Source organism: Rousettus aegyptiacus, unplaced genomic scaffold, assembly GCF_014176215.1.
Source record: "Rousettus aegyptiacus isolate mRouAeg1 unplaced genomic scaffold, mRouAeg1.p scaffold_m13_p_5, whole genome shotgun sequence".
Taxonomy (NCBI): domain Eukaryota; kingdom Metazoa; phylum Chordata; class Mammalia; order Chiroptera; family Pteropodidae; genus Rousettus; species Rousettus aegyptiacus.
This window is the reverse complement of record NW_023416308.1, coordinates 513,705-533,576: the sequence shown is the minus strand read 5'-3', so window position 1 is coordinate 533,576 and position 19,872 is coordinate 513,705. Positions and strand designations below refer to the sequence as shown.

General features: G+C 60.1%; 1 protein-coding gene and 1 non-coding gene across 18 annotated transcripts in view; both read left to right on the top strand.

The window, feature by feature from the left end:
* The window catches only part of EP400 (E1A binding protein p400), a 76,529-nt gene that overhangs the window by 44,135 nt on the left and 12,522 nt on the right, over positions 1 to 19,872 (top strand). For 11 of the 17 annotated variants that reach the window (XM_036220299.1, XM_036220296.1, XM_036220298.1 and 8 more), the window contains 20 exons: positions 1,109 to 1,278; positions 2,057 to 2,287; positions 4,097 to 4,261; positions 5,447 to 5,602; positions 6,400 to 6,494; positions 6,977 to 7,248; positions 9,311 to 9,513; positions 9,590 to 9,759; positions 11,078 to 11,274; positions 13,247 to 13,358; positions 13,482 to 13,625; positions 14,290 to 14,430; positions 14,640 to 14,723; positions 15,350 to 15,487; positions 15,748 to 15,792; positions 15,873 to 16,026; positions 16,211 to 16,452; positions 16,594 to 16,767; positions 18,957 to 19,093; positions 19,216 to 19,272. In XM_036220299.1, the coding sequence (XP_036076192.1) occupies positions 1,109 to 1,278; positions 2,057 to 2,287; positions 4,097 to 4,261; positions 5,447 to 5,602; positions 6,400 to 6,494; positions 6,977 to 7,248; positions 9,311 to 9,513; positions 9,590 to 9,759; positions 11,078 to 11,274; positions 13,247 to 13,358; positions 13,482 to 13,625; positions 14,290 to 14,430; positions 14,640 to 14,723; positions 15,350 to 15,487; positions 15,748 to 15,792; positions 15,873 to 16,026; positions 16,211 to 16,452; positions 16,594 to 16,767; positions 18,957 to 19,093; positions 19,216 to 19,272 (3,087 nt within the window). The remainder of the gene's footprint in view (positions 1 to 1,108; positions 1,279 to 2,056; positions 2,288 to 4,096; positions 4,262 to 5,446; positions 5,603 to 6,399; positions 6,495 to 6,976; positions 7,249 to 9,310; positions 9,514 to 9,589; positions 9,760 to 11,077; positions 11,275 to 13,246; positions 13,359 to 13,481; positions 13,626 to 14,289; positions 14,431 to 14,639; positions 14,724 to 15,349; positions 15,488 to 15,747; positions 15,793 to 15,872; positions 16,027 to 16,210; positions 16,453 to 16,593; positions 16,768 to 18,956; positions 19,094 to 19,215; positions 19,273 to 19,872) is intronic. The other 6 variants (XM_036220297.1, XM_016145997.2, XM_036220290.1 and 3 more) reach the window with 3 other exon arrangements.
* On the top strand, positions 10,675 to 10,806 carry LOC118603316. The gene has a single exon (XR_004951190.1). It is a non-coding gene; the product is annotated as a small nucleolar RNA SNORA49 (small nucleolar RNA).

Genomic DNA, 19,872 nt, shown 5'->3' with positions numbered 1-19,872 from the left:
GCTGTGGAAAGGAAGGCCAGCCCCGTGATTGCATTCCCTGCTTCTCCTGAAAGTAGCTCATTTTAAATGGGTAGCAGGCTGTGGCCACTCACCAGGCTGCGTGACCTTCATCGTCTCTTAAGAAGCATTGGGGTTTGGGAGGGGCCCACGTAGGGAGGAGGTTGGGGATGGGGCAGTCAGGTTGGATTGAATCTGGCGTGCGGGGTGGTGGCAGCTGTCATGGCCAGAAGTCTGTACAGGGTGCCTCGTGGGCGGCGTTGGGGCCCTGCACGTGGGCAGAGGGCTGCACCCCGCCTGGAAGGCGGGTCTGCCAGTGCTGCACAGCCGGCGGGGCAGCCTGAGACGCGACAACCCGGGGGTCCAGGATGGGCCAGATGTGGCTGTCGGAAACACGCAGGCTCCTGCCGCAGGTCAGGAGTGAGGCAGCAGCGACGTGCTGCAGAGAGGGGTCCGCTCGCCAAACTGGCAGCTGCGCCTGTCTCTTCCGGGTGCGGCTTTTCTGGGGACTCGAGACTGACCGCCTCGCCTTGTCCGCTGGCTTGTGCGTGCAGGGCCTGCGGCCCCCCGTTAGCCACGCGGACGAGCCGCGACGTTGTTGCTCCGTGGGCCGGGCCTTCTGCGCCCGCCCGTCGCGTCGTCGCACGGGGTCTGTGGGGACGCAGACTCCCTGCCGTCGCAGTGTCCAGGGGGCAGGGCCGCGTGGAGCGTCGCGGCCTTGCGCGGCAGCCCGTTCGGGTGTAGGCTCTGTTGTCCACGAGGTACCCATTCATCTGTGCCCTGTGCTGCTTTGGGCACCTGGCCCTTCACCCACTTCACTTTTACCCTACGCAGCAGGAGCATGGACTTGGTGTTGGATGGCTTTTTCCTCATCCCCGTTGGTAGAAACTTAACAGTTAAAATCACAGTCAGCCCTGTGCCACCCCAGCGTAGGGGTAGGGGTTCCACTTCTGTGAGCACCTCCCCCAGAACCCGCGGTGAGGTTCCCAACACTGCGTTTGGAAGCCTCCTCCCTCTGTCCACGGCCCCGCAGTGGGAGGCCCTTGCCCTCGAGTCCTGCATCCTGCGCCTTGGTGATGCTGGGTGTTCTTGCCCACATGCGGGCTTCTAGGTTGTTCCAGCCAGTGCAATACGGCCAGAAGCCCGAGGGTCGCACGGTGGCTTTCCCCAGCGCACACCCGCCCCGGACAGCGACCGCTGCCGCGGCCACGGCCGCTCCACAGGGCCACGTTCGAGGACGGCCACCCATCGCCACGTTCTCTGCAAACCCAGATGCCAAAGGTATGCTTCACATAGTGGTGTGCGGCGTCACGGAGGGCCTTTGGGGAAGAAGTCCCTCGCGTTCCCCTTGTTCCTCTGGACGTGCCTGGGGCCTGCGCTCTGCTCCGCCGAGGGGAGTACGCACCGCACTCCCGTGAGTTTGAGGCTTTACTCCCATGAGCTGCATCTCCCCGGAGGAGACCCTGCGCTCCAGTGTCCAGTGGTGCAGATGCACCTTGGGCACGTGGCGAGACACATTCACGGTGCCAGAGGTCTTGAGGAGGGTGCTCCTGTCGTGTTTGTGACCTCACTTCAGCGGCCCCTGCCCGTCCCCGGAGGGGGGCAGGTGGCACGCCAGGAAGGCTCTGAAGGTGGCCCCCTAGCCCTGGCCGGCGGCTCCTTGCACTACGTCTGGGGCGGTCTTGGAACATCCAGGGCCACCGTGTGGCCGGAGTGCCTCGTGCAGCTGGGGTGCGGGCCCTGTCTGCGCCCCGTGTGTGGTCAGGGCTGGGCTCGCTGACCCTCGAGGTCTAGCGGGCTGACTTCTAACCCCCAGTTACTCCGGAAGGTACCTCCAGCCTGCTGAGTGGTGCGGCACCGGTGGTTAACCATGGACAAAACCCACGCTTCTCCCACTCTGTAGAGCGCGTTGGTGTCCACCACGCCTCTTTTAGAACAGGCTTCTCGATTGAGAGACCGTATGAAATGTTTGTTGTATTTCTTTAAAATTCGGGTTTAAATACTGCACTTTACTGAGAACCGCTAACAGCTCTGCACAAACCAACCTTATCGATTGCAGCGGCAGCAGCCCCGTTTCAGACCTCTCAGGCTCCCACCGGTGCTCCGAGACCCCAGGCCGCCTCGACCTTCAGCACAGCACCTAGCCCAGCCCATCCTGCGAAACTGCGGGCTCAGACCGCTGCCCCGGGCCCGCCCCAGCCCCAGCCCCAGGCCCCCTCGCACCCGGCCGGGCAGAGCGCGCTGCCACAGGGGCTGGTGCTCACCTCGCAGGCCCAGGCGCGCCTGCCGAGTAAGTGGCCTCGCCTCCCCTGGGGGGTTCTGCCACCTCTCTAGCCCAGGAGCCGCGTTCAGGGCGGCGGTGTGTGAGCCTCACTGTCCCTGACCCGTGCCTGGGCTGCCTTTCCGCGCTGTCCTTTCGGGCCCTAAATCCGCCGCCGGCGTCTCCTCTCCAGGGCCGGCGGCCGGGGCTCAGTCCTGCCTCTGTCCTTTCTCCCTCCCCGGGCATCCGCTCTGCTTTCCCGCCTCCCACGTGCCGACCACGGCGCCGCTCTTCAGTGTCGGCCCGGCTCTGGGTCGTCAGCACTGGGGGTCAGCGTGAGAGGCGCACTGTGGCGAGCTGAGCGCAGTCGCTGCCTTGCCAGCGCGGGGAGCTAGCACCCTGTCCGAGAACACGGCTTCGTTTTAGTCTCTTGCTATCATGAAATTTAAACCTCGAATGAGTTTTTGCTTACCTGAGACAATTTGTAATAATTCAACAACTAAAACATCAGAATCTTGTGAAACTTTTAATAGAATTTTTTATCATGACCAGTGCTATCCGCCGGTTCCCCAAATCCACGTGTACCCCTGTCCGCTCTGCTGCGGCCAGAACCCTTCCCGCAGCCACCGCGGGCTGCACCGCGTCTCAGGCCACCTCAGGCAGCACCGGCTGCTTTAGCAGCTGCGTCGAGGCCTCTGTGGAAAGGTTGGGGAGAGGCTGGTGTCGCGAGGGGTGGCCCACGGCATCTCCCGTCACCGTCGTGGAGTCACCCCCGCCCCCCACAGCTGCCTGAGGGAGGAAAGCACTGGCCTTTGTTGCCGTGGCGTTCTTCACCTGGGACGGGCCTTTTGTGGGTTGTGCTTGGGGAGCAGAGCGCTAGCCAGGCTGCCCCTCGCTCTGACCCTCCCCTTTCGTGGACCACGGGGGCCGACAGGAGACTTGGCTCTGCACAGCTCTCTCGCCGCCTCTTCTCATTTTCTGCCTTCTTCACGTTTCTGTGCACAAGGCACCTTTGGGTATCTTTCTGGTTTCTTGCTAACTATTCTCTTTTTATAACATCACTAATAACTCTTGCATGGACTTTCACGGGAAGAACATTTAGACTCAGATATCAGCCATCGGGTGAAACACCGCCAGCCCTGTCCAGTCACAGCCTGAAGGCAGTGCCTTTCTGGGTTAGGTGCACATGATTCTGTCAGTTACGTTTTCTTAAAAAACGTATTAAACAATGCTAAGTTTCGTGTTCCTTGACAGTAAACATTACAGATCAGGTCTTACGATCTAGTTTAAATCCATGTGAAACTTCATATCTTAGAGTTACGTTAGTGTGATGTTATTATGTACTTAAATACATTCCCAACTTTTGAAAAGTTCCAGGTATGATTGAAGCTAGTTTTCTGTTTTCTTACGTCTGTAGTGCTGTATCTTATTTACCTCTGCGGGCTACATTGCACACGTGCTTTTTCACATTTTGGAAGCTCTCTGAAAGTTGAGAGTGGTGCAAGAGTTTCAGAGTGTATCACAAATAGATTTCTATTTTTTATATTTGCACTGATTTACTGATTGATTGAAGAGAAAAGTATTCCTTGATAAAATATCCAGTCTCTAAAATCTCTACCAGTTACAATTAGATTAGTTAACCATTAAAATCTGATCTTTGTTTTCTGTTTTCTATTAAAATAGTTATTTTCTGAAAGTGTTAGAAAGCATTGCCTAATCTATGTTTTCTGTGACACCAGTTTGCTACACACGGTCATTCTATGTGACAGATGGTCATCAGTGTAGCAGTCACACACTTTCCCAAGTGTTAATATTTCCTTTTCCTCCGCGTTTCCGCAGGTGGGGAGGTAGTCAAAATAGCCCAGCTGGCTTCCCTCGCGGGGCCGCCAAGTCGAGTGGCCCAACCCGAGACCCCTGTGACGCTGCAGTTCCAAGGGAACAAATTCACCTTGTCCCACAGCCAGCTCCGTCAGCTCACGGCCGGCCAGCCCCTGCAGCTGCAAGGTACAAGCAACCCACCCATGATCCCAGGGAGTAACATAGCCCTCGGCACTCCGCACGGGGAGACGCCCGGCGTCTGGCCGCCGCTTCCCCTCGCAGCTGTGCCTATCAGCCCGGGTGCCTCCCCTGGGAGCGCCTCCGTGAGTCTGCTCCTCGCGGGTTTGGAGGACGGAGAGATGAGGTGTGCATCGGCTTGCTGCCCGGTCCTCAGCATGTACTCGGTAGATGGTAGTCATTTTTAAAATCTGCCCTTTGATAAAAGTTTCCCATTTTTAAAATCAAAATAGGAACACTTGCTACTTTCTAATTTTATTGTGAGGTGAATTACCCTAAAAACACCAAAGGACCAGCAGTTTATGGAGAAGTGTCGTTTATGTACAGACATCGGTTTCCACTCCTCACCTGGGCCTGCCAGGCCGCTGGGCGAGAGGGACGTGTCTGCCGAGTACCTGCTTCCTGAAGAAGACGAGGGACGCAGTTTGAGTGGCTAGAGTCAGTCCCGAGTGACCCCGTGCCGGCCGTGGTGCCTCTTCCACCCCGGGCAGCTGCGGGTTGGGGTCCAGGATCGTGCCCGCGGCAGCCTCCGCGGGACATCTTGTTTGTGGCTCTTGTCAGGGCGGCAGGTCGTGGGGGGTCACACAGACAGCAGGGCGGGGCCCCCGAGAAGCTGCACAAAGACAGCGTTCAGCGTGAGCCCGCGCTGCTTAGTTGTTCAGCGGGGGGGGGGGGGGGGGGGCGAGGCCGTCGGGCAGCCCCGGGCGGTGTCCCCCAGAGCGGGGCTCCTCGAGGGCAGGGATGTGGGGTTGACATGGCAGCTCCTCAGACAGCACGAGCCCCAGTGGGAGGCTAGAAACGTGTTTCCAGATAGTTCCTCCTCCACCCCCACGGGTCGCCTAGGTGCTGGGACCTCCCGCCCGTGGCTGCCTGCCGTGCTGCCCGAAATCAGGGATTTCTAGGGACAGATGAGCGTTTTCTTAACGTTAAGCAAAATTCATTGTGAATGTAAACTTTTCATTTTTCTCCGAGTAACTGACTGCCTTTGTGCTGCCACGTCGGAGTAAATGTGGTTTGGGATTCTTCGCCATTACTTGTTGGTTTCTCGTGCTTTCGGGAGTGAGCGTGACCTGGAGGTGAAGCCTCATGGCAGTGACTGACACCCCCCCCCCCCCCCGGCACATGTGATTGCAGGCAGTGTGCTCCAGATCGTGTCCGCCCCCGGGCAGTCCTACCTGCGCCCCCCAGGCCCTGTGGTGATGCAGACCGTGTCCCCGGCGGGTGCCCTGAGCGCCCTGGGAAGCAAGCCCCCGGCCAGCAGCCCCGGGCCCGCCCTGGCGGCCCCATCAGGTAGAGTGCTGTGAGCAGGAAGAGGCGTCTTCCTGACCCTGCTCCTGAGGGGACGGAGACAGGCGCGGTCCCTGACGTGGTGCCTCGGGGCCTGCAGGTCCCGCTGGGGGCCGGCTCTGCTCGCCACAGACCGCTGTTCGCAGCCGCCTTTATTTTCTTTCCCTTTTGCTCTCGAGCTGTCGGTTGGCTGTCATTGGTCTCCACTCACCTTAGAATTTTATTTGACGCTAGAACTTCTCGGGACAGGTACCGGCCTGAGCCTGTGCTGTCCCTCGCCCGACCCACCCCAGGGCCCCGCTCTCCCCAGACGGGCCTGTTCCAATCACTTCTGCCCTCCCCTTCGCTCCCTTAGCCAGGGTCCCTTAGTCCGCAGAGACCTCCGTGAGCAGCACCCTGTGCACACGTCTGTCAGCACAAGCACCATGGCCTTGGCTGACAGGAGCAGGCGTGTGGGACCCTGGGGTCGCTCTGCTGATCCCTGGCCTGCGGGCAGGCAGGGTGGATGCCGATGAGGGACTGGGGCCCAGGTGACGCCCTGCACCAGCGTGGTGGCTGTGAGGGTGGCGGCGGGCCCGGGGTGCATGTGGGTGCTCACCAAAGGGAAGAGGTGGATTGTGACACTCAGCTCAGAGTGTGGCCAGGGAGCCGAGCGCTTCACTGGCAGTCCGAGCGGTTTCATTTGCACCTAGCACGTTGCAACGCCGCCCCAGCGTGCGGCGGCGCCTGCAGGGGGCGCGCGGTGGGCCATGGCCGCGGGGCGGCCACGGCTGTTTCCCACTCTCCGTTTTAATTTGTAGTAGGTGTTCCTGGCCGAGTGGCAGCCGGTCCCCTGGCTGTAGGAGAATCTGGAGTGGCCTCCAAACCGGCCTCTCCCGTCGGAGGGCCGACCCAGGTATGGCGCGCCGCAGCCCGACTCCGTGGACACACCTCCCCACATGGGGCTGTCGCAGAAGCCGCAGGCCGCCCGGCTGCTCGTAACGCCTGACAGCTTCTGTGACGCATCGTCAGCCATGCCTTTAAAAACACTGTCTGATTTTTAGGATTTTGATTTTGAAGATACTTTTCTAATAAGAAATGAAACTGGGCTTTATGATTGCAAAAATCCCTTTCACGTTTTAAAATATTTCTAGCCATCTTCCAGGGTTTAGAAATGCTCACCGTATCAGGAAACACGCGTCACGTTGTCAGGGAAAAGCATACCATTTTCTCTGCTTTCCTTCTGTCACTGTTTCCTGTGGAGCAGGCTCTGCACGTCTGGGTGCACTCTGTGCAGATCCCCATGCGAGGGACCCCCCCTCCCCCGCAGGGCTGGGGGACGCTGGTCGCTGGCCTCTTGTCTCTCAGTGCCCTTTTCCATCTCTGTTTTCGATGTAGGAGGAAAAGACCCGGCTCTTGAAAGAGCGGCTGGACCAGATTTACTCTGTCAACGAACGACGCTGCTCCCGTGCCCCCGTCTATGGCAGAGACTTGCTGAGCATCTGTGCCCTGGCTGGCACGGGGCGGGCGCCGTGGCTCGGGGCCCCAGACAGCGGGCATGGGGAGAGGGCCGGGCCCGCGAGTCGCTACACACCGCCCGCAGAAAGTCAGAAGGACCTGATTTTGACACTGACCCAACGTCAAGAATCCCTCCAGGATGTCATCGACAGGTGAGGTGGTTTCACAGCCCTGAAACTCCTCAGTGCGCTGCCTGTTCATTTCTTCCCTCTCCAACCCCGGATCCTTTTACTGTCCCCATAGGTTTTTTTTTTTTTTTTAGAATGTCGTGTTGTTGGTGTCATATAGTATATAGCCTTTTCAGGTTGGCTTCTGTCATTTAGTAACATACATTTGCGTTTCCTTCACGTTTTTTCTGTGGTTCGATAGCCCATTTCTCTTTGGCACTGAAAATAACGTTGCCTTGTCTGGATGGACCCCGGTTTATCACCTATCGAAGGACATCTCGGTGTTTCCAAGTTTGGCTATTATTACTAAAGCTGCTGTGAATATCTGTGTGCAGGCCTTTGTGGAGACGAGTTTTCGGCTCCCTGGGGGAAATACCACGGAGCATGATCACTAGATCACGTGGTGAGAGGGTGTTTAGTTCTGTGAGAAACCACCACGGCATCTTCCAAAGACGCCGCACCGTGTGTGTCTTCACCAGTGATGAGTGAGCACCCTTCTGCTCCGCGTCCCCGTCCCCGTCCCCAGCAGCCCGTGGTGGCGCCAGCGTCAGAGTCTGGGTCACGCCTGTTCTCATAGGTGTGCCGGGGGCGGGGGGGGGGTCTCGTCGTTGTGACATGCATCTCCCTCGTGACATGTGATATGCATGAGCTTTTCACGTGCTCGTTTGCTATCTGGATGTCATCTTTGGTGTCTGTTAAGCTCTTTGGTCTATTTTTTTAATTAGGTGGTTTTGTTATCTGGAGAGTTCCTTTTACATGTGGGGTAACACTCCTTTATCAAGTGTCTTTTGCAAACATTTTCTCCCAGCCTTGGCAGCGTCCTTCACAGAGCAAAAGCTTTTCATTTTAACGAGGTCCAGCGTTTCAGCCCTTTGCGTCACGGATCGTGTGTCTGGCGTCATGTCTGAAAAGCTGTCGCCACACCCGGGGCATCTAGGTTTTCTCGTACACTGCCTTCTAGGAGCGTCTTTGTCCATTTTAAATTTAGGCTAGTGACCCATTTGAGTTCCTCTCTGTGGAGGACGTGAGGTCTGTGTCTAGTGTCATGTTTTTGTATGTGGATGTCCCTTTGCTGAAGAACTGTCTTTCTTGGATGATTTTTGTTCCTTTGTCAAAGGTCATTTGGCTAATTGGGCAGACCCATTTCTGAGCTCTCGGCTCTGTCCCCTTGATCTGTGTGTCTGCTTTTGACCCCGCACTGTCTTGTTTACTGCAGCGCTGGAGTCTGTCGAGGTCAGGCCACGGCAGCGCTGCGACTGCGCACCTTCGGCCTGGGCCAGATGTTCTAACCGCCTGCGTCTCCGTGCTCGCTTCAGAGTCGGCTTGTCGACATCCGCAGAACGGCTCGCCGGGCTTTTGGTCGGGGCTGTGTTGGGCTTCTGCAGGCCAGGCTGGGAAAGAGCCGACCTCCTCACGACGCTGAGCCCGTCTGTCCGTGGACGTGGACGTGGACGTGGACGTGTCTCCGTTTATTTAGTCCTTTGATTTTGTTCCTCGGCTTTTCGGTCTGTGTGCAGTTGGTCCCGCGTCAGGGAAATGCAGCTCCAGCCGGCCTCCCGGGGAAGGGCGTTTCCAGGTGTCGCGCTGGCCGCAGTGGCTCGTCTGTGTCGTTTGCCGCCTTGTGCAGTGCCCCTTTCCTCCCAGTCTAGCTGGCGGCACAGAGGCTCTAGCAGCTCTGGGGTCACACTGCCCCCCAGACCGTCCAGGAGACAGAGAGCCAGGCCCCAGAGCCCCCATCCGGAGCCTTGCCCCCACACGGCATGGGCCTCTGCGCTGGCCTGCGGTGTGCAGGTGCCCTTGCCGGTCCTTCGACTGTGGGCGGCCCGCACTGGCCAGGACTGTCGGAGCCCGCTCCCGTGGTCGCTCTGCTGGAGTATGGGCCAGCAGCCTCGTCCCCAGTGGTGACTAGAATCAGGCACCCTGGCTTCCCTGACTCTGTCAGAAGGTCCTGCCCTCCTTCTCGAGTCTTCGGTGTCTGAGGCAGAGGTGCTGCCTGGCGGAGAGGCCGAGGGCACCACGTGTGACAAGGGTGCCCTCTGCTCCTCAGGGTGGTGTGCGTGATTCCTGCCGTGGTGGCCGCGCCCCCGTCCTTGCTGGTGGCGAGGCCACCCTCCCTCTACAGCCACAGGATGCGGGTCCTCAGGCACCGCCTGCGCGAGCACACGGCGCCCTGTGCCCAGCAGTTGCGGCAGGCGACAGCCCTACACTCACTACGCTTCCCTGAGCTGAGGCTGGTCCAGCTGGACTCAGGTACGGGGGGCCCACACTTGTCCACGTGACCCCCACTGCTGGGGGCTCGGGGCACTCGGCATTGTTCCTCTCCTAGGGAAGTTGGAGGCCTTGGCGATCCTCCTGCAGAAGCTGAAGTCGGAAGGACGTCGAGTTCTGATTCTGTCCCAGATGGTTCTGATGTTAGACATTTTGGAGGTGTTCTTGAACTTCCACCATCTCACCTACCTAAGAATCGATGAAAACGCCAACAGCGAACAGCGGCAGGTAGGAGGGCAGTTGTTTACCTCGGTCACCAGCTGTGTGAGCTCAGTGTTTTTGTGACCCTTGCAGACAAAGCGAATGCCCGATGGCGTTGGGCTCCGGTGAGTCTTGAGCTCCATCCGGTCGGCGAGGTGTTGCAGTGTCAGAACTGGTAACACGTAGCCGCTACAGGACAAGGTTGATTTCCTTCGCAAGAGAGTCATGAGTGAAAGTGTGAAAACTGTCCAGACTAATTTACTGTTAAAGAAATGCAGATTTAAAGCCCTTGCCTGTTTTCACGGGTCAGATTGGCCCAGGTGTGTGGATTTTGCAGGCGAGCGCAGCGGGCAGCTCACACACCACTGCTCGCGGGCAAAGCCGGGACAGCTTTCTAGAAGGCAGTCATGGTGTTGGGGTCATGAACCTCGGAAGTGGATGTGCACTTGGCCCGGTCGTTCTTGATGTGGGCCTACTCCTTCCAGTTTTCCCTGCAGAAGGGCTGGGCACGCCTCCCAGTCGGGGCCGGGGTCCAGGCCCGGCGGTAGAGGATGGCAGTCGAGATGCGCTTGTGCCGGAGGGCTGGGCGGCGCTGGGACGCACACCGTCCACAGCGTCTCGGGACAGGGTGGGCAGCATGGCGGAACGTTCCCGCCTGCAGAAAGTGAGCCGCTGGCCCACGTCATGGTACACAGCACACGCAGGACGGCACACGGCGCGCACGGGCCGCGGGGCCTGGAAGGAGGCGCACTGCTGTCCGGGGACAGGTCTCCTTGGCGGTGACGTGACAAGCCACATGTGGGGCTTGTTGAAGGGCGGCGTCGCTCAGCTGTCGTGCTCCATTCGGGTGCTGAGTTATTTGCAGAAGAGACGGTTGGGCTGAGGCCATGTCGGCTCCTGGCCCTGCGTGGGCGGGGGGGCTTCTCTCTGGGCTGGGTCCTGCTCCCTCAGCCTTACCCCAGGGCCTTTTTGCTGTAAAGTGCCCTGCCATTGCCTGGGGGTACATGAAAAAGCACAGATCCCTCCCCAGGAATACGCTGTTTTCTTGTGGGGCCTACAGATTGAGCTGACAGCACTTGTCACACAGACTCCCACGTTTTTTTTTGGTGAGTGATGACTCGTGTGATTTACACGTGTGTTAGAGGTGTTTGTGACCAGTAAGTGGGAGGATGCGTGTGCACAGAAGATCCAGGGTGAGATGCTGAACGCTGATGTGCCGTGAGTGTGGAAACACAGAGCACAGCGTCTGCTTGCAGAACAGAGCCCGGCCAGTGAGCCCTGAACGTCTCAAAGGCTTCCTGGCGTTTGCCAAGAGTCCTCACTCGAGGGTTTTATTTCGTCGTAGGAACTGGTGAGGAGTTTCAACAGAGACAGGCGGGTTTTCTGTGCCATTCTCTCCACTCACAGCCGCGCCACAGGCGTGAGCCTGGTGGAGGCAGACGCGGTGGTGTTCTACGACAACGACCTGAACCCCGTGCTGGACGCCCAGGCCCAGGAGTGGTGCGACAGGATCGGGAGGCGCCGGGACGTGCACATATACAGGTGAGGGCTGCGTGCCGGCCGCGTCGCACGCCCCAGTCCACTGGGAGTTTCTGCCAAGCTTGGTGCATTTTTCCTTCAAGCCACCTTACAGCCTTGCTCTTCATTCTTCTCCAGCGGTACCGTTTGGGCGAGATACAGTGTAGTTCGCTCGGAACTGTACCTGTCACGTTGCTCAGCTGGAACCGGCCGTGCTCCCAGTGTGCGTTTGCTGTAGCTCTTCTAGAGAACCGGAGCCTTAAAAGCGCGGCTTAGATTTCAGGCCGTTTCGCTTACTATCAAATGTAAATGATCTGTTAGTGAATTGGTCACGGAAAGAACTTAAACCCTAGAACTGGCGAAACATACGTAATTGAGGAAAACGGGGAAAACTCTGTTTCTAACCCGGAAGTGTTGACCAGTGCGGACGTAGTGGTCTGCGTTCCGTTGCTTACCAGCGTGTGTCCCGTCTCATGGACTTCCACCGCTTCTCTGCTCGTTGGCAGTGCCTGGCAAGAAGTCTCCCGGGTGGCGGCTGGCCCGGGACAAACCCTGGGCTGCACACGCGATTGCTCGCTGTTTCCATCAAGACGTGCTCATCCCAGAGCTGCACTTAGACAGCTTTGTTGTTACTTTCTGTTACAGACGTGTTACTTGTTCATTTAAAACACAAAAAAGAAAAACATATAGAAAAAAAAGTAAGTATACCCCACAGATAGCAATTAGTGACATTTTCATGCGCGTCTTTCTGGACATTTCCTAGTTGTTTAGGTGGCTCCTGCCATCAGATTTATTTTGTAATCCCCCCGTTTTAAGCATTGTATTTTGAGTGTATTTTCACACCAAGGGATGTAAATTAGGTCCATTGCTTACGCTGAACAAATAGCATTGCTCTATGTAGCTCCCTCCTTGTCGTTGGCCCTTCCCCAGTTACTGAGTAGAAATGGACAAGACTTCGTCCTCAGGAGCCGTCTGACCACGCTGGGGAGTGAGCAGTCCTAGCGGGAGGTGCAAGGCGTGTGAGACGGGCATAAAACTAGGAGGGCGCGCAGTCGAGATGCCGTGTTCTGGGCAGGAACACCCCGTTCACGAAAACGTGGCGTTTTCACAGAGCAGCATTAAGACTCCAAACACTTTAGTGGAAGCCTTAGTCGTGGTGTTGGCGCGTGCACGTGCGCGCGTGCAGTTGGTAAGATGGTTTCTGAGGTGTAGTCGGAGTAAAAGGTACGCGGTAACCGCAGAACGGTGCAGGGGGCTGCAGGGAGGACCGCTCCAAGCGCTGGGGCTGCGTCACAGTGCGTTGGCTCGGGGACAGATGAGCGGTGCTGTGAGCGGAGAGCCCAGCCCGGGCCGAGCCTGGCCAGGCAAGCTGCGGTCTAACTGGAGCACCCGTCCGGGGCACGTGAGAACAGTAAGGGCTCACCTGCTGGCAGCAGCGGGGCAGGGAACCCAGGCTGTCGGGTGTCTCACCATTCTGAAAGCATTTCAGCCAGGTCTTGCCATACTGCATGTGCCCCTGGCCCCAGGGTCACCGTGCCCGCGAGTCTGCCCACAGGTCAGAGCGGTGACTGCAGCTTGCTCAGGAGGCGTGAAGTGGGGCCTGGGGGTGCCCACTCCTGAGTGTCGCGCAGCCTCCAGAAACCTCGGTCCATCCGGGGTCCTGCGCGCCTCTGTGCAGCGGAGCAGGCGGTGCTACTCACGCGTGCGAGTGCGCGCCAGGCCGTCCGCTGGACACAGCGCTCCAGATGCTCCTGGAGGCCGGCGGGCTGCGTGGGGCCTGCCCGGGCCTGCCCTCCTGCTGTGCGGGCGGTGGGGACGTGGCGGGACTGAGGTGTCAGGTGGCGGACTGCCCCGTGTGCTGAGCATGGCGTGCATGTGCTTCAGAAGCCCGCCAGGGCCGCGTTCTCTCTGGCGGTCTGCACTGGGCCGCTCACGGTGTTCCTGTGCTCCAGGCGACTTAGCTGTCGTGGCGTGTACATCTGTGCTCTGTTTGTAGGCTTGTGAGCGGCAATTCCATCGAAGAGAAATTGTTGAAAAATGGGACCAAAGACTTGATCCGAGAAGTGGCTGCACAGGGAAATGACTACTTCACGGCATTCCTGACACAGGTACCGCGTGTGCGGGGTCCGCGGGTAGGGCTGCCACATGGCGCCTGCCAGGTTTCCAGCCACGTGTTCTCGAGCGCGGATCCCTCCCTTGCTTCCCGGAGAATGACGTGCGTTTCTGTTCAGCGGACCATCCAGGAGCTGTTTGAGGTGTACTCGCCCATGGATGATGCCGGCTTCCCCGTCAAAGCTGAGGAGTTTGTGGTCCTTTCCCAGGAACCTTCCGTCACAGAAACCATCGCACCCAAAATCGCACGGCCCTTCATAGAGGTGAGGGTGCACGGAGCTGGCCCCACGGGCATGGCCGCAGAGCTGCCTCGGGGTCCTGCTTGAGGCCACGCTGCGCCAGCCCCCTGCTGGGAAGCTTTGGGGTGCACACGCCCGCCCTCCTCATTCTTGTGGCACTGGGGTACCCCAGGGAGAAGGGTTTGCCACACCACTTTCATTTTCAGAAGCGGACCGTCCGGGTATAGAGAAGCCGTTAGTGTACATGGTAAAACCTTCGAGGATTTATAGTGAAAAGCCAGCCTCTCGCCTCTCGCGCACCCTCGCAGCCGCCGTCTGGGGCCTCCGTGTGTCGTGTCCCTCAGCTCTTTCTGTGTCTTAACAACCGGTGCCGTGTGCACGAGGTCAGAAAAGGACCTCTAGCACGCGAGGACAGTGGGGAGAACAGGCTCTCTCCCAGGGTGAACGTCCAACTCCTGCTAAGCCCATCGCGGGTTCCTGGAGGAGGGACGTGCGGCCCCAGGGTGCCTCCCTGCCCAGTGTGGCGGTGGCCGCCGCACGTCCCTCTGCTGGCCCCTCGGCGCCCGGGGCGCTGCCTGCAGCGGGGCCTCTCTCAGCTGTGCATAGCTTGGCCCTTTTTCGGAAACCTCTTGATTTACAACCTAAAAACACACCAGCGCAGTATCGTCTCACCCCGTGACCCCTTCAGGCCCTGAAGAGCATCGAGTGCCTGCAGGAGGGCGCGCAGAAGCCGGCGGAGGAGGCCGCGCCCGGGTCCCCGGACTCCGGCGGCTCCGGGCGGGACGAGGCGCCCTCGCAGCTGGAGGAGTTGGCTGACTTCATGGGACAGGTCTGTGCGTTTTCACTTTTCTACTTTAATTTAATGCTTTTCCTTACAGCTAAATATTCTTAAATTTTAACCTTTTTGTGAAATATTTCTTGTTTACTTTGGCCAAGAATAAACACTTTTGAGTCAGGTGTTGGTGGGGTGTTGTAAGGAATTAAACAACCTCATTAACTTGCTGTTAACTGTCTTGAAAAAACGTGTTTTTGAAACAGCTTACACCAATCGAAAAATACGCTTTGAATTACCTGGAATTTTTCCATACTTCCGTTGATCACGAAAAAGAGAGAAGTAGTGAGGTAAGAGCTGAACTTCTCACCCTGACGTGTGAGAATCTCACATTCTTCAGTGTTCTGTTTGGTTTGAAGTCAGTGCCTCTCGCCTCAATCCACGGCAATAGAAGATGAGCCAGCAGTGCGGAAGCTACCTGACAGTGATGCCTCGGAAACCCCGAGGTTTATGCAGGGGTCCCCATCCCCCAGGCCGTGGACCGGTACTGGTCCATGGTCTGTTAGGGGCCAGGCCGCATAGCGGGAGGTGCGTGGCGGGCGGGCGAGCGAGCAAAGCTTCATCTGCATTCACGGCCTCCCCCCCCGCACCAGCATCGCCACCTCAGCTCCACCTCAGATCATCAGGCATTAGAATCTCATAGACACACCGGTCACTGGTGCCACAAAGGTTGGGGACCGCTGGTTTAATGTGTTTTGAAGCCTCGTGGGGGTTGATGTAGGCTCTGTGTTGGGAACACGAGGACGTTCTGGAAGTGAGTAATCACAGCCAGGAAGGGGGCTTGTGATGGGGAGAAGCGCAGGTTTCCTTGTTTGAGCATGACCAGTGCTCGAGGCGAGGTGGGAGGGGACAGACCAGCGGGGGCCCGGGGTGGGACAGCCCCGGGAGTGTGGTGGCTGAGCCTGCGCTCTCCCAGCAGGACGCCGTGCTGACTGCGGTGACGGCCTGGGAGGCCCAGAACCTGCGCGCGCTGCGAGAGGCCGAGGCCAGGGCGCTGCGGGAGCAGGAGCAGGAGCAGCTGCTCACCTACACCAGGGAGGACGCCTACAACGCGGTAGGCGGCCGCGCGCCTCCCCCGCGCGGGCCCCGCAGGTCGCGCCAGCCGCGCCGTGTTCCGGGAGAGCCGTGCCGTGATTTTCGGTTCCGTGTTGGCTTTTCCCCACGTGGCATTGCCAGCTGTGATTACAGTGCGCCGTCAGTCTTACACGTAGCGAGGCCGTCACACTAGTTTTGAGGACTTGTGAAAGTATGTGACGTGTGGCTCGAACGACGAAACAGAGCCTGTCACATTGAGAAATTTCCCTTTTCCTGTAGGAATACATCTACGAAGGTGCTGACGGGCAGACCGAAGTCATGCCGGTGAGCGCTTCGTCCCCTCTGTGTGGGGCTGGCTCCCTCCCTTGAGGCAGACTGCTCACGAGCCCCCCTTCTCCACACAGCTCTGGACCCCGCCCACGCCCCCGCAGGACGACAGCGACGTCTACATCGACCCGGTCGTGTGTCTCACCTACGAGGCCACGCCAATCCCCGAGTCTAAGCTGCCGCCCGTGTACGTGAGGAGGGAGCGCAGGCGACACAAGACAGACCCCTCAGGTGCTCACCCTTTCTTGTCCCCCCCCTTCCCCCCCGCCCCCAGCAGGGAGGGGCCTGTCCACCGCAGCCGGGCTGGCGGTGAAGCCCCGGGCTTTACCAGGTGCCGCGGTGACAGGCCTCCAGGGGGACCCCGCCCCTCCCGCTCGGCCCCGGGGCCGCTGCGCTGAGCCGCCCCTCTGTTCAGTTGCGGGCAGGAAGAAGAAGCAGCGGCACGGGGAGGTGGTCGTGCCCCCGCGGTCACTGTTTGACCGCGCCACCCCGGGCCTGTTGAAGATGCGGCGGGAGGGCAAGGAGCAGAAGAAGAACATTCTGCTGAAGCAGCAGACGCAGTTCGCCAAGCCCCTGCCCACGTTCGCCAAACCAGCCACTGAGTCAGGCCCCGACAACCCCGAGTGGCTGGTCAGCGAGGACTGGGCGCTGCTGCAGGTGAGCACGTGGCGCCCGCGGCAGGGTCTGGGTCCTGCAGGCTGCCTTCCCCACGCGACGTCTCCGTCATTCGGACCGCTGTGGAGCCACGACCCCGACAGCGCCCACCGTGCTGACCTCGCGCCGACCTTGGTCCCTTAGGCCGTGAAGCAGCTGCTGGAGCTGCCTCTGAACCTCACGATCGTGTCCCCGGCCCACACGCCCAACTGGGACCTCGTCAGCGATGTCGTCAACTCCTGCAGCCGCATCTACCGCTCTTCCAAGCAGTGCCGGAGCCGCTACGAGAGCGTGCTCATCCCCAGGGAGGAGGGCAAGGTGAGCGTGCCCCAGCGACGCCGGCTCCGCGCGCCGGAGGGCGCGGCGCGGGGGAGGCTGCGCTGCGCGTGCGCGCGGCCAGGGGTGCGGCTGCCCCGGCCACGCTTAGTGCGGCCGGCAGTCCCAGGCCTGCGGCTGCCCCGACGCGGAGCGTCTGCTTTGTGGCCTGGAGAATTCTGCTGCTGCCTGGCACCTCCGGGCACCGCAAGGTGCTTCGCCCCCCTCCCTCTTGCTCTTCCGCGCTGGGCAAGTGGACGAGAGCGTTTGCTCTGCGATGTCGGGCCCGTCAGAAATGTGCGTCAGGGCTGTCACTGGCTTCTTGGCGGCTGCACTGGGGTGACATGCTCTCCACACCCTGGTCTCAGTCGGCTGTGAGCAGCACGGATGCTGCTGACCACAGGACGGCCGGCTCCGTGGTGTCCGTTACCGGGAAGCCTGGAGCCCAGGCCTCCAGTGCAGGGCTCCACTCCGGTGTCTTGTTGCTCCGGAACCGAACTGTCCCGTCCCACTTCTCCAGGCTCTGTCTTCACGCCGCCCCGCCCCCTTCCTGCCCCTCGGCTACTCGCCTCTCCTCGGGCCAGTGTCCCCGGCTCCGTGCAGAAGGCCTCCGCATGCTGGGCGTGCCCATGCCCTCTGGGCGGGTGCTCTCATTTCCCGTAATAGATGTCCTGTCAGAGGGGGGGCGACAGTCACGTCTTTTGCGTGTGGCTAGACGGGCAGGTGCTGCAGAGGCAGACGCCAGTGCTGTGATGACATTTGTCTTGTGCTTCTGATTTGTGGGAGTTTCTTAATTACCTCGCTGACCATCTTTTGAATCATCTTAGTTTTCACTGTCCACAAAACATTACTCTCAAGGCATTTGGGATTTTTTTGTCTAAGAAAAAAAAGAGCAAGCTTTCTCGAGGCCACTCACGGTGGCTTCACAAAGACTTCCTGGACTCTCGCTTTAGGCCTGTTACGTTCTGGAAGGATTTCTTAGGGTCGCTGTAGTCTTTTTATGGAAAACTAGGATGTGAGAAAGAGCCTCGTTGTCTGTTAGTGGTGGTGGAGCTGGTCTGGGAAGAGAAGGCCTGTGCGGCGTGCAGGCAAGGTCCTGGGAGCCGAGCAGGCGCCGGAGCCTCTGCGCTCCCCTGGGCGGCAGTGCACGGAGCCGCCTGTGCTCTGTGGGGGGTTCATGTCCTTGCTATGGAGGCCTCCGCCCGTGAGCACACCCTGCTCACGCCTCACTGGAGCCTGTCACGGCGGCAGCAGGCAGAGGGCTGTGCTGGCAGGAGAGACGCCCGCGAGGCCCCTGCCAGCTCCGCGCTGTCTGGGGAGCACGTCTCTCCCAGACAGGATTGACAGGTGGTTCGCCTGCCGTGGCCGGCCCGTCGCCCAGGTTGGCTGTCACGGGCCCGTCTGGTTCCCCTCCCCTCTCCACCGCCCTCAACGCAGGGAGTGGGCATGGTGGTCTGGCATCGGGAAGCAGTTCTGTGCCTGGTTCTCCTCTCGGCCCGCCTCGACTGGAGGCGTCCGTGTAGTGTGGAGGACTTGGTGTGTCCGTGCCCGCGCACACGCCCGCCGCACGTGTGAGACTCTCGCTCCAGGAGTCTCAGTTCCCGTCTGGTCTGTGCAGGAGTGAGCGGAATGGAGGGTCACCGCGGAGCGGCCTGGGCAGGGACCGAGGAGCTCAGCGGCCTGGCCCTGACCCGGTCACCGATGAGCCCACTGGCCTTGCACACACCGCTCCGTGAGTTGGGAACTTGCTGTGTGGTGTGAGGAGCTGCTGTGAAGCCGTGTGGGTGCAGGGCGCGCTGGGTTTCGCCGTGGGGCCCAGGGCACTGAGGTTCCCAGGCATGAGCAGCGCCAAAGCCCCAAGCAGGGCCTGGGCCTCAGGCCCCTTCGGCACCCGCTGTGGGCAGAGGCCCGCAGGGACGTGTGGTGAGGGGGCGCCCAGGCTCTGCGCCACGGGTCCGTCTTCCTTCTGCGGCCGAAGGCGGGGCTCTGTGTCCTCGGTATTGGGAGGCTCCCTCAGGTGACATGCGGGAAGGCGGGGCAGACCGTGGAGCACCGTCAGCCCCCGCGGGTGCCAGGCACTGTGTCGTCTGTTCTGTGCTGGCTCTCGGGAAGAGGGGCTCACGGGCTCGGCATGTGGCCTGCAGGCCGCAGGACCGCGCCTGACCGTGGTGCCGCCGGCCCTTCCGTTCCAGAGTAAGAACAACCGCCCTCTGCGCACTGGCCAGATGTATGCGCAGGACGAGAATGCCACGCACACCCAGCTGTACACGAGCCACTTCGACTTGATGAAGATGACCGCCGGGAAGAGGAGCCCCCCCATCAAGCCCCTGTAGGCCTGGGTCCCCACCGCACGGTGTCTTTCCCGGAGCCGTGCCGCGGCGAGGCCGCCCCCTCCGTCGGGGGCGCTCCCTGTGGCCTTTCGATCACGCCTGTCTCCTTTCTGTGCTGCAGGCTCGGCATGAACCCCTTCCAGAAAAACCCGAAGCACGCCTCCGTGTTGGCAGAAAGGTACTTCGTTTTCAGGACACGCGGTTTCCTCCTGGAAACGGCCGGGTTCCAGTGTTCTCTCAAACGCAGCAGGGTTACTGGACGCTCGTACGAGTCGCGCGTCCCGCCATCAGCTGCGGGCAGCGGAGCAGCCGGGCCCGCGTGGCGGAGGGCGTTTCTGTTCACACGGGTGGGGTTCCTGCCCGCAGCCCGGCGGACGCAGACGGGGCGTGAGGGCTTGCTCCTGCCCTCCCCATGCCCACCTCTCGCCTGGCAAGTGTGTTGCTGGCCTTTCCTTAGAAACCTCCCCGGTTTGGGGGCGAGCGTCCACTCTGTAATCTCTCAGAGGGGGGGGTGGCCGGGGGCGGGCAGAGGGACCAGCAGCGCTGGGGAGTCTGGCACCTGGGGTGCGGTCCCTGCATCTCTCCGCGAGTCTCACTTTTCACGTGAAAGTGTTGGGGACGCAGGTCAGATGAACCCAGTTGCCCCTGTGACTCCAGCCTTCGCCGTTGCCCAAGTGTGACTGGGCGCCGCTCTGCAGAGAGCCCCCCTCCCGGCCTCCCTGAGTGCCGGCAGCCTGCCTCTGGGCAGTGCCTCCCCAGCCATCTGCATGGCTGCCCC